Source organism: Astatotilapia calliptera, chromosome 2, assembly GCF_964374335.1.
Source record: "Astatotilapia calliptera chromosome 2, fAstCal68.1, whole genome shotgun sequence".
NCBI classification, from domain to species: domain Eukaryota; kingdom Metazoa; phylum Chordata; class Actinopteri; order Cichliformes; family Cichlidae; genus Astatotilapia; species Astatotilapia calliptera.
This window is the reverse complement of record NC_137423.1, coordinates 22620219-22631696: the sequence shown is the minus strand read 5'-3', so window position 1 is coordinate 22631696 and position 11478 is coordinate 22620219. Positions and strand designations below refer to the sequence as shown.

Here is an 11478-nt window from a genome sequence, read left to right as displayed (position 1 = left end):
TTTGTTTTTTACAATCGTGGTTGTAAAAATGTTGACACAGATGTAGACTAGATACACTTTCACACAAAGTGTGTCCTCATATCTTTACTTCCACTGAAAGTGGCCTGTAAGTTGTTCTGCTTTTGCAGGATGCTACAAACAGCGCTTACACAATGTTAACAGCTCAGATAAACAACAGTTTCCCCATGAATATTTCTTTTGTATGATTTTGGTTTTATTGCTTTTTATACACTATTAGATTTATCTGTTTGTTTGTTTGTTTTTCATTTGTTTGTATTCACTAAACTAGTCTGGTTTCGTCTTTGTTTGAGAGGTGTTATGTGGTAAATGTGGTAAAAATATGAAACAACAATGCTGAGTGTCATATAACCCTACATACTCTGCATGAGGACTATAACGACTAGCAGGGGGTCATCTGAACGGACCGTATTCTTACATATGTGCAGCATACACTCTGGCTTAAATTCTTTATCATGATGTGTAAAATGAAGCTGTACCATTCAAAGATGTGTCACTATTTCCACTGACCCAAAGCATCCCGGATGTTTGAAATAATATCTCTAGATCAGCTAACAAGAACTCTGTATACATGCACAATGTCAGCGACTAGAAAACCACAAAGCTTTACATGTTGTTTGTTTCCTATGAGTGTTCTGGCAGGGTTCTGTCTCAGAGGTAATTGCTGAGGTAAGTGGTAATTTCAGAGATAAAGTGACCTACATAAACATCTGCAGCATAGCACCGGCTCTGCAAAAACCCACAGAATGGACCATTTTTAAAGTCAGATATCACATCAATCATATGAAGATGTTCTTTCTCATATGATTTGAAACAGATTTGAGTTTCAGGGGATCACACATATATTTAACAGTGATTTGAACCTCAACAAATCTCTCTTTAATCTATAACAGCTATATTTTGCAAATTATGGAGGTGAATAATGACAGACTCAACAGTGTAACACTGGTTTAAAATGATTTAATTAAATGGCGGCTGCTCTCATTTCCATGAAAGGATTGGAGCTGCTGTGAAGTCAGAAGTGTTGTTGGGCCCATTTCAAGTATGTAGGGTGGCTACATCCAATAAACAAAAGTTGACAGGAGTAATACCTAAATCTGTGACTACTTCCAAAAGAAGTCATGGATTCCTCTAGCATTAATGGTTATCACAAAAGAGGTCTGTGTTCCAGTTTACAATGCAGCGACTGCTTTAAACACGCTTTTATGTTTGGTGTTTTTTTTTTTTTAAATGTGAGCATTAACCCACAGATAAGTCAGCTCTGTCAGCGCTTTCTCTTTTTTAGTGGGTTATTTTTTTCCCCAATCATTGCTAACCCAGTGTAAGCCACATACCAAGCATCAAACCTAGCAACTAGCTAGTGAATGTCCATCTGTTCATGTCCATCCATCTATTTTCTTCCACTTATCCAATTCAGGGTCATAGGTGGGTGGCTAATGGAGACGGATTTGTCGCAAAGCCCTGCCACGCGGGACAAACGCTAGGAAGAAGAAGAGGTGGGTGGCTAACACAGAGAGGCAGACAACTGCTCATACTAAAAGTAAGTGTTGGGGAGTAACGGAATACATGTACCGGCACTACGTGTTTAAAGTTGATTTATTCTGTTACAGTTACCATTTAAAAGGGTAGTATCCAGAATGCAGTTACTTTGTTGAAACAAAGGGATTACATGGTGGTCTTTTCCTGTTTCACATGTTGGGCCATGCTCCCTCAATTTTTGGTAATTCCACGCCGCTGGAAACCCAAACAAAACACGCATTAAGACGCTCTAATGCCTGTGTCTCAATCTCGCGGCCCATGTCACCCCTACTTGCGGCCTGCATATTGACGTAATGAAATATTTTTTTGAATTATTGTTCAAAAAATTATTTAATATGAAGGCAATAGGCAGAGTGTTACAGGCATAGAGAATGTAGCCTCATGGGCAGTGTAGCCCAGTTGTAAGTAAGCTATTAAGACTTGACTGTACACTGTGTTCGTGTAAAAAGTAAAGCCCTACACGGAACCCGACGTATTAGCGATGTATTAGCCAGACGTCCCTTTACTACGGTTCAGAGCCGCGGATCTGTTTTATATACACGCGGAATAGTTTTCTATATGACATCGCTGCAAAAAGTGCAGCCTTACCTAATGTCCACCCTACTGTTACTCATCTATATTAAGATTTAAAAATCTAGTTGGTATTGGTATGGCAAGTAACCCTCAGTGATAGTAATAAATCACACAGCAATAGGACATTCATGTGGTTCTAAAAAGCATGATAATATATTAAGTAATCCAGAGTATTCAGAATACGTTACTCTGAGTAACGTAATGGAATACGTTACAAAATACATTTTGGGGCATGTATTCTGTAATCTGTAGTGGAATACATTTCAAAAGTAACCTTCCCAACACTGCTAATATTCACACTGAAAGCCAATTTAGAATCATCAGCTAGCCTAGCATGCCTATAGATGTGCATATAGCATGCATAGCCTTGCAAGCACATTGACGTGCTTGTGCTGAGGCAGCAGAGCTAACCACTGTGTTGCCCTATGACCGTCGCAGAGAATTTAGCAAGGAAGATAAACTAAAACTAATATGCTGTTAGCGCTCAAACACAGGCTAAAAAGTCGGACCTATCTAACTTGTGTAGCTAATAAAGCTTAATTTAATCCATCTATCTGTAGCTATTCATATATTTAACTGTGGATTTAGCATGGAGGGCTTGATCTTATCCCAGCTGAAAATGGGTAATAAACAGAATACCTGCCGCTCAGGTCATGGTCACACCCACAGCCAATTTAGAAATACCAAGTAAACTGTTACACATGTCTTTGGGTCACTGTAGCAAGCCAGAACACCTGGAGAGAACTCACACAGGCGCAGGAAGAACATAGCAATTAGCAGTTACACAGCTGTGGCAGCCGTGGTATTGGGGGAAACAAGGCTCGTCTTTTTAGGCTTTTCCAAAGAGCTACAAGTTAGCTGGAAATGCTGAGGCGAGACAGCAAAAGAGCTCTGTGTAAATGAGCAGTCAGTAAAATTCTGAGTAAATGAGGTAAATCTGGGATGATGCACTCAACATGTTAAGCGTCTCCACTTCCCGCCCACATTGGACTGTTTTATTGCATTTTGTAGATCAATACAATTATGATCCACAAAGAAACCACAGTTCAGAATCCACAAAGTGCACTCGAGTTCATCACCAGTTAACAGTTTTCAAGTGCACGCTCACAGATGCAAACAGATAACGCTAATCTGTCGAGCAAGTGTTTTTAAGTCTGCCACTGCATATGTGCACTTTGATGTACTGATTAATGCTCTAGATGCAAATCCAGATTTCTCAATGCGCCATTAAGTTTTGCGATGGTGGAGGAAAGCATTTGTTGCCAACATTAAGACTCAAATCTCATTGAGGTCACACAAAGAACGGCTACATGTGGTAAACGCTAAACACTTTGTACGTTTTTCAGTTTCTGGCGCTTGTATTTCGTGGAATGTAATGACTCAGAAAAACAAACAAACACACAAATATCCTCTCAACATCTTTCAACGTCTCAAAAGACCTGCCCCCACCTACCCGTCATTACTCCCTGCGTTTGGCGCTAATGCATTTTCAAGCTAATACATAATGTAACAGACGCCTTTGTTTTTTTATGCTTGTGCTGAACCACTAAATAGGTTATAGATGAATTATCTTGCCCTTCCATCCCAAAGGCCGTTCAACTGTGAGAATGAGTTTGCCCATTTCCACTGCAGCATCCGCACTCCATTAACTTAGTGTAAACCACGCTCATTGGCAATATACAAAGGAAATGCAGCACAACAGCTGTTGATGATGTTGTTGTGTTTTCCTTCTTTGGGTTAACTAACTATCTCTGCATCTCCTTTCTTTATAGCTAATCGTCATCATCACCCGTGTCAACCCGAGTTCCAACTTGTTGTCAACATGTTCAGACAAAACAGCTGCGCTAAACTCTCCAGTTTACTCGACAGCTGCATAGTAAACGACGTGTTCATTACAAAGCGACTAGACATAAGCTGTCACCTAAAGCAAAGACTTTAAATGTTCCTATTTCCCAACACTTTTCATGCAGTGCCCAGTGACATTAGACACTATGTACACAATATGTTGTTAGAAATTGCTGTGTCAACAAGGTGTCAGACTCGAACAGGTCAGGCAGGCTGATACAGTCATCTGAGGGGGAAATATGAGAAAATAAATAAAGAACAGATGGTGTTTGCATTGCACCAGGAAAGTGTGAAGTGAGTGGAAAATATGGTTTAGGGTGTGTGTTCAGCAGAAGCAGATACTGGCCTATCAGGATAAATCAGTAAGTGGCAGTAAAAAAAATATTAGTAACAAATTTTGGCAAATGAAAGCACAATATTGCCTACAGCGAAGAAGTAAAAAAAGATCACCTTTACAGTGGTTTCCCCCCATGAGCTAAAGTGTTTGTGATGTCACTGAGTTTGATGTGACTGTGCTGCGTAGTTAAAGGGAAAGACCAGCCCCACTTCAACTTGCTTTCAAAGTGAGCCTCTGAAGACGCAGCATCATTCCATTACTGTGGCAACATCTGGTAGATGAAGCAGGCAGTCGGTCTGAGGCAGCATTGTGATTGCGGACGTCAGGCGGGAGTGAAGATTGACATACCATTTTTGAAAACAAGAATTCACCGGTAAGGAGAACATGCCTTAGCTGGAGTTGAATTTGCTGGAATGTGGGTTTTATTTTTGTGATGTTTATACTTTTGCTAACAGCTGTGGGTGACAGAGAAAGCGCTCAGCAGCGTGTAGGCTTATTGTTAGAAGTTACCACTCATTGTCTGAGCGGTGCAAATAATCTATTTGTTAATTTAAAGAGTGCTTTGAGAATGTCTTTCAATCAAAAGTGAAAGAGCAACAGAAAGTCTGTTAACTGAAACTGAATCAACGAGTTTTTAGCTTCACAGTAGTGAATGTGCATTACAGTTACGCTCAGGTGCATGGTGAGTTATGTAACACATATGCACGCTCCTTAATAATTTATCGCCTGCACAATGCTAAATGAAACGATTTGCCCCGTAGTGAAGTGGAGTCTGACAGAATGTGATCCATCTGTTAATAATGAGTCTGTGACAAGTGCTCACAATGAACAGTGTCTCAACATTTCACAAGAACTGCATCTAAAAGAGACATTAGCTTATGAAACCAAAAACAGAAGCTTTACCATGTGACAGGATGGAGGTTGAAAGTGCTTATCTGTTTTCGGTGTTTCTTCCAGAATTGCACGACAGGCTCACAGACTATCTGAGAAATAATCTACCACATTGGGGTTACAGCACTTTACACAGCTCTGCGTTTTTGCTTTCTCATATGCATATTTTTTGGGGGCCTGAACCACTTTCATTTACACATTTTTATGCACGCTCATAATGCGCTTTCCCTCTGTCTCAGCAGCTACACAAATGGAGAATGTGACAGGTGGTTTGCAGGACAACTCCAGTCGGTGCGAGTCCATCGATGACTTCCGTAACCAGGTCTACTCAACAGCATACTCCCTCATCACAGTTCTAGGCCTGGTTGGGAATGGCTTTGCCCTGGTGGTGCTTATCAGAACGTATCGCCAGAGCTCACCCTTTCACGTCTACATGCTGAACCTGGCTGTGTCTGATCTGCTGTGCGTTATGACGCTGCCGCTGCGAGTTCTCTACTATGTCAGAAAGGGAGACTGGCACGAGGGGGACTTTCTCTGTCGTATCAGCTCTTACGCCCTCTATGTAAACCTCTACTGTAGTATTTACTTCATGGCAGCTATGTCTTTCACGCGTTTCTTGGCTATTGTTTTCCCTGTGCAGAACCTGCGGCTGGTGACAGAGAACCGTGCACGCCTTGTTTGTGGTGCTATCTGGGTAGTGATCTGTCTTTTATCTTCACCCTTCCTGATATCTGGCCAGAAGTTTGATCCGATAACGAATAAAACCAAATGCTTCGAGCCACCTCCACCCGGGAAAAGCTTGAAAAAACTAATTGCGCTGAACTATGTGTCGCTGATGGTGGGCTTTGTCCTGCCCTTTCTGGTCATCATACTTTGCTACGCTGGCATAGTCCGAACCCTGCTTTCCCGCACCCACGCTGCCCGCCGTCAGCGGGGCACAGGCACCAGAGCCATCCGGATGATTGTCATTGTCCTGCTGACCTTTCTGGTCAGCTTCATGCCTTACCACGTGCAGCGCACCGTGCACCTGAACTTTCTGTCTCGGGGAGACACTACCCACTGCGAGAACGTTTCCATGCAGAAGTTGGTGGTGGTGACGCTGTGCCTGGCTGCTGCCAACTCCTGTTTTGATCCGCTGCTTTACTTCTTCTCTGGGGAGGGTTTCCGCAGCCGGCTGTCCTCGCTGCGCCAATCCATGAAGGCAAGCACCATGCAACGCACAGACAGGCGAAAGCCCATCACAGCTTCAGAGTCAGGGGAAAACCAACAGCTGAAGACCGGTTAAATGGCACCATGAAGACAAGTTGTCAACAAGAACATTTTATCAGGCTTAGAGTGAGTAGCGCTCTCACGCCAACAAAAGACAGAAGTTTAAAAATGTTGACAGTTTTAAGTATTTAAACAGACTGTCTCCAGAGGATCATCCTCACGTAAGTTGATATTTATCATCTCAAAGTATTTGTTAAATATTTAAGTGATGTTATGTATTTTCAGTATAATGTAGCCTGTCGTGATCTAAAGGTTGTGGTGTAAATGCAAATATATATGTTATGTCACTGCATGAATGTATTTATATGATGGTGTAGTAGGCTATGACTTTTTATTGAAGGTTCAAGAAGGTCAAGGTTCGAACTTTGTAACTTGCATATGAAGGGTTAATCTCTGCCTCATGGTGAATACTGTAGAAAGAGCAGTGTGGTAAAGACTGTGGGTATTTATTTTCCTTTATAATTATTCTACTCTATGCTGTCGCTTTTATTTTTCACATTTCTTTGTGGAAACATTACTTTGATTTCTGTTTTTTCAGTACGAGTTATCATCATTTCCTGTCTTAGTTTATGTGTTTTGGTTTACTCTGAGATTTCTACACATTTTAGACATTATTTTTCTTTTCTTTTTTTTTAATGTATGAATAGTAATAAATATTTCACATTTTTACAGGAAGGTTTGTGGATTTAGAGGGTACCTCTAAAGCAATAGTTGACATTTTGGGAGATTGGGGAGAACGTACCCATGTGAAACTGAAGCCACATGACTGGAAGAGGGTCTAAATAGCTTGCATGTTGCTCTCCACAGGTAACACATCCACCTACAGGTGTCTGTAAGGCTCACTACTCAGTGCACATATTTAATCCCTCGAATGTTTACAGCTTTAGCTTTATGCTGAATTAAACCTCACTTTCACAAAGCAACATGAGAATGGTGCCACTCTTTTTACTACCTGACATTAGCAAAAATAAGCAACATTTATTACCCAAAATGTCGAACTATTCCTTTAAACACATGGAAATATGTTGCTGTATTCAAGCAAATTTTCAAGCCATGTATAATAACTGCATTAATAAAAGATTCTGTCATAAAAGTCTATTAAATTCCCAGAGCCCTTAGGAGCAGCTACACCCTCTGGCCACTGGGGGTCAACACCAGTACAAATATTGTTAGTTCTTGCGTACAGCTCATTGTCTCCCTTGCCATACTATGTTTTTAGAAAAACAATGAGCCACTGTTTTCATGTCTAGAAACTGTGGAGGTCTTTCACAAATTGAATTTGTGAGAAACATATAAGTCATATGATCATATGTATGGTATGTGAGCATACAACCCCAGTTCCCAAAATAGGTGGGACGCTGGATGATCATCTGGTTTGTGTCCTCTTTTATCGACATTTCTGTTTTTTTGTTTTGTTGATTTTTTTTTGGCTTGTTTGTTTGTTTTGCTGTTGTTGGGTTGTTTTTGTGTGGTTTTGTGTGTGTTTTGTTGGGATTTTTTGGTTTTTTGGAGTGATTTTGAGGGTAAGTAAAGGTTAAGAGCATATTTCATCCTTCCATAAACCCACAACAGCCATAAATGAATTATGCTTCGGGGGTAATTTAGAAATACAAAACAGTGAGAGAAGATGAGACTGATGAGGCTGACCCTGCTGATTAGAACATAGAAGGCCACTGTATTACCGCTTCATACACAGATAATATCAAGCACATGATCGGCTCCCCCCGCCATTGGCACAAAAAGCTGTTTGTCTCAGTCTGGAAAACAGGAGCTATCTATCCCATAACAGTATTAGTGTACCTCACAGCAAGGATGCTAGCTATACAGGAAGCAGAGAAAGTCCCTGCTTGATTCTTACTTGCTTCTAAAGAGGGTATAGATAATTGTGCACTATTCATTGCAGGAAGTCACTCACATAGCTTTATTCAATTCATGCTGCAGATTCATTCCTATTTAATTAATTTAGCTTCATTTATGTATCATACTTATTTCTTGCTCTGCATTGTTTTTCTGGGACAATCATTTCATTCATTAAACTAAGGCTATTTGAGGCCCACCTTACTAAAGACAGTCTTGTCTATGATTGGCCAGCATCTGGAAGCACGGTGAGGGGCAGAAATTGGGGCTTGTAAAAACTGTTTTATTGTTGGAAAGGTTCGAAACCTGTAAACCTGCTAAGTAACATGATTTTCTATTAATATTTTAATTATAATTAATATTTTTCCAGGTTGGACACGCTTAAAAAAAAATCTTGACAGATTTCATCTGTTAAATGTAACAAATATTCCTCTTATTTTTAAGTACATGAAATTGCAATAAAATTAAGACTTATTTTAAAAGCGAACAAAAATTAATAATGATAAAGACCTAAAATAGAATTAACTGTACTTTTAAATAAACATAAAAAAAAATTTTCAAGATAAAATTATATAATATTAAAATACAATTACAAATTTAACATAATATCAGAAAAGGCTATTTTTTAAATAGAAAAAACGGAAAGTATAGTTTGCCATAAATACTTTTTTAAAACTAATTTTACAGATGTTATTCAACCAAAAGAATAAAATTCTGGAAAAGTATCAATAATAGAAAAGTCATGGATCATTTTAAAGATTTGTTTTTAATAAATACACGGATTTGATGACTTTGAGCAATAAATGCCTGTGGAATCATCCATCTTTGATCATTAAAAATATACTAAATCTAAAAGATGACTTTAGAGATAACTCATTAAACTTCTATGATTAAAATATTAATTATTATGTAACACTAAAAATATCTAAATATTTTGTAATTTCTTAGTCTTTTTGTAAAAAAAAAAATTTAATCAGGAGCATTCGGGAACAATCACATTTTGTATTTAAACTTTGAACAGAAACACAGTGTGTAGAGAGACTCTTCAGTTTTATTTATATATGCTAAAACACAGCAAAAGTTGCCTCAGCATGCTTTATATTGTAAGGTAAAGATCCTACAATAACACACAGATATATCAACAGAAGTTAAATTTCAGAGGACGCAGGAAATGAACTGACCTGACATGTTGAGGCAGTTAAAGATTCGTGGACATTTACAGAGCGACACTGTGGAATTTTAAACTTTTTGCAGCTAATGAAGAAAATGGGCCGTTCAAAGCCAGCAATGAGCACGATGCATCTGCAACTCAAGCTCCAGCCTGGCAGTAAATATCCATGAGCAATCACACTGTCTATTGTTTACATATACTTAAGGTGTCAGCTAACCATTAAAGTAATGAAACCATTGCTTTTCTTTCATGATGTTTATACAAGTTTATACAAAAGTAGAATATGGTGGCGTAGTGGTCAGCATTTAGCACTATGCAGTTAGTGGGGTTAGGCTAATTGAGGGTGATTTGCCCATAGGTGGGCGTCTGTTTCGATAACAAATTTTACCATTCTTGAATTCAAGAATTGCAAGAACTGCTCTTTGACATCACCTTGGAGAAATCTTGTCCCATTCTTCTTTGCACACTTGTTTTAATTCAGCAACACTGGAAAACTTAAGCATGAACAGCCTGTTTAAGGTCATTAGAGAGCATCTCGATCAAGTCTGAGTTTGGACTTCAAACTCAAAACCTCCAAAACCTTCATTTGTTTTTATTTGTTTACTTAGTTTGTTTTTTTCTAATCCACTTTCACTGACTTCACCTTGTCTAACAGGTTCTATTTAAGTGATATCCTTATTCATCAGGTCTGGAAGTAATTAGGCCTGGGTGTGGTTACTGAAACTGAACTAACCATTCAGACTGTCTTCCTCAGATATTTTACTCATAGGAGCGACTTTTAAACATGTTTAAGTCATTACTTAAAACTTATTAAAACATATTAAATGTAAATGTCCAACACTGTAAGATTATACTGAATGGTTTTGTGGGGTTTTGTGTTTTGTTTTTTAAGGGGAAACAGACTTACTTTTACAACATGTGTAAACACTCACTCTGCTAGATGAGAAACACTTGGAGGAGCTTCCTGGGAGAGCTGTTTCTGTGTCAGGCATTTAGCCTTTCAGTCATATTTTCAAATTAAGTAACCTAATCAAAAAAGCTTGCTAAAATTGTTCTGAGGGATTTTTGTATTTGCCTTAGACAAAGAGATCACACTGATGAATACCACGAGCGGAACAGGCCTTGAATATGTAGTTGTCCATGGTGTTTTATTATTCTGTGTTTGAGAGGCCGATCGAGTTTAGGGTTTTTATGGAGCTGATCAAAAACAGAATGGCCCAAAGTGATACAGAATTACCCCACAGATGTTTATTTATTCACTAATATCTAATTCATGGGCGTTCAACATGGAGAAGTAGAACAAGTTTTCAAGCACCGTCATTTTATATCATCACAATCAGTTACTGAGTTTTTGAGCGGTCCTTTTGTTGCTGTTGTTTTTATGCCTGGGACTTTGCAATGAAGTATTATTAGCAGAAATTAGAGTCGAGTACTCTTTTCCTTCGCACATGCAGCTATAATTTTTGAAATTTTTGTCAGCTGATTTGAAATCTTCGAAAAATGTTTTTCCATAGCGTCTTTCCTGCCTGGTAAACAGTCGTATCTGTCAAACTAGTGTGTAACAAAAGCTTTCTGTTGAAACTCTGAACTCTCTAAACACAAGCTGATATTTTTCTTAGACTGGAGAAAGCACATCAAGAGCCAAAGGCCATACGTATGCAACATGTTTTCATCCCCGGGCATCACATCCCGACATTCTGTGAAATCCTGCTTGCGTCACAGAGACAAGGTGTCCTTTGGCTCTCATGCCTTGAGACAGTGTCTGCATTGATATTAAACGCAGGGAGAGAACAGCCTCTTTTTAGGAACCAAAAACGTAGCAGCAGGCTGAAGCAGTGATGGTGGAGTGCCTTGAAGGGCTGGTCAGCTACAAGATTACAGTTCATGACCCAGAGGTGGGACCAAGTCATTGTTTTGCAAGTCTCAAGTAAGTCTCAAGTCTTTATCCTCAAGTCTCAAGTCAAGTCTCAAGTAATGT

At 39.2% G+C, this 11478-nt stretch overlaps 1 protein-coding gene across 2 annotated transcripts; it reads left to right on the top strand.

The window, feature by feature from the left end:
* Positions 1-4019: 4019 nt before the first annotated feature.
* cysltr1 (cysteinyl leukotriene receptor 1) lies at positions 4020-8542 on the top strand. Of its 2 annotated transcripts, none has more exons than XM_026179862.2 (2): positions 4020-4685; positions 5446-8542. In XM_026179862.2, exon 2 carries the CDS (start codon positions 5454-5456, stop codon positions 6486-6488), a length of 1035 nt encoding a protein of 344 aa, XP_026035647.2. In that variant the 5' UTR covers positions 4020-4685; positions 5446-5453; the 3' UTR covers positions 6489-8542. The 2 variants fall into 2 exon arrangements, with proteins under 2 accessions (XP_026035647.2, XP_080162475.1); XM_080306349.1 differs by having other exon boundaries at positions 5443-8542.
* The last annotated feature ends 2936 nt before the right edge of the window (positions 8543-11478 follow it).

Coding starts and splice junctions, on each gene's coding strand:
- cysltr1 (XM_026179862.2), top strand. CDS start 5,454: ATGGAGAATGTGACAGGTGGTTTGCAGGACAACTCCAGTCGGTGCGAG.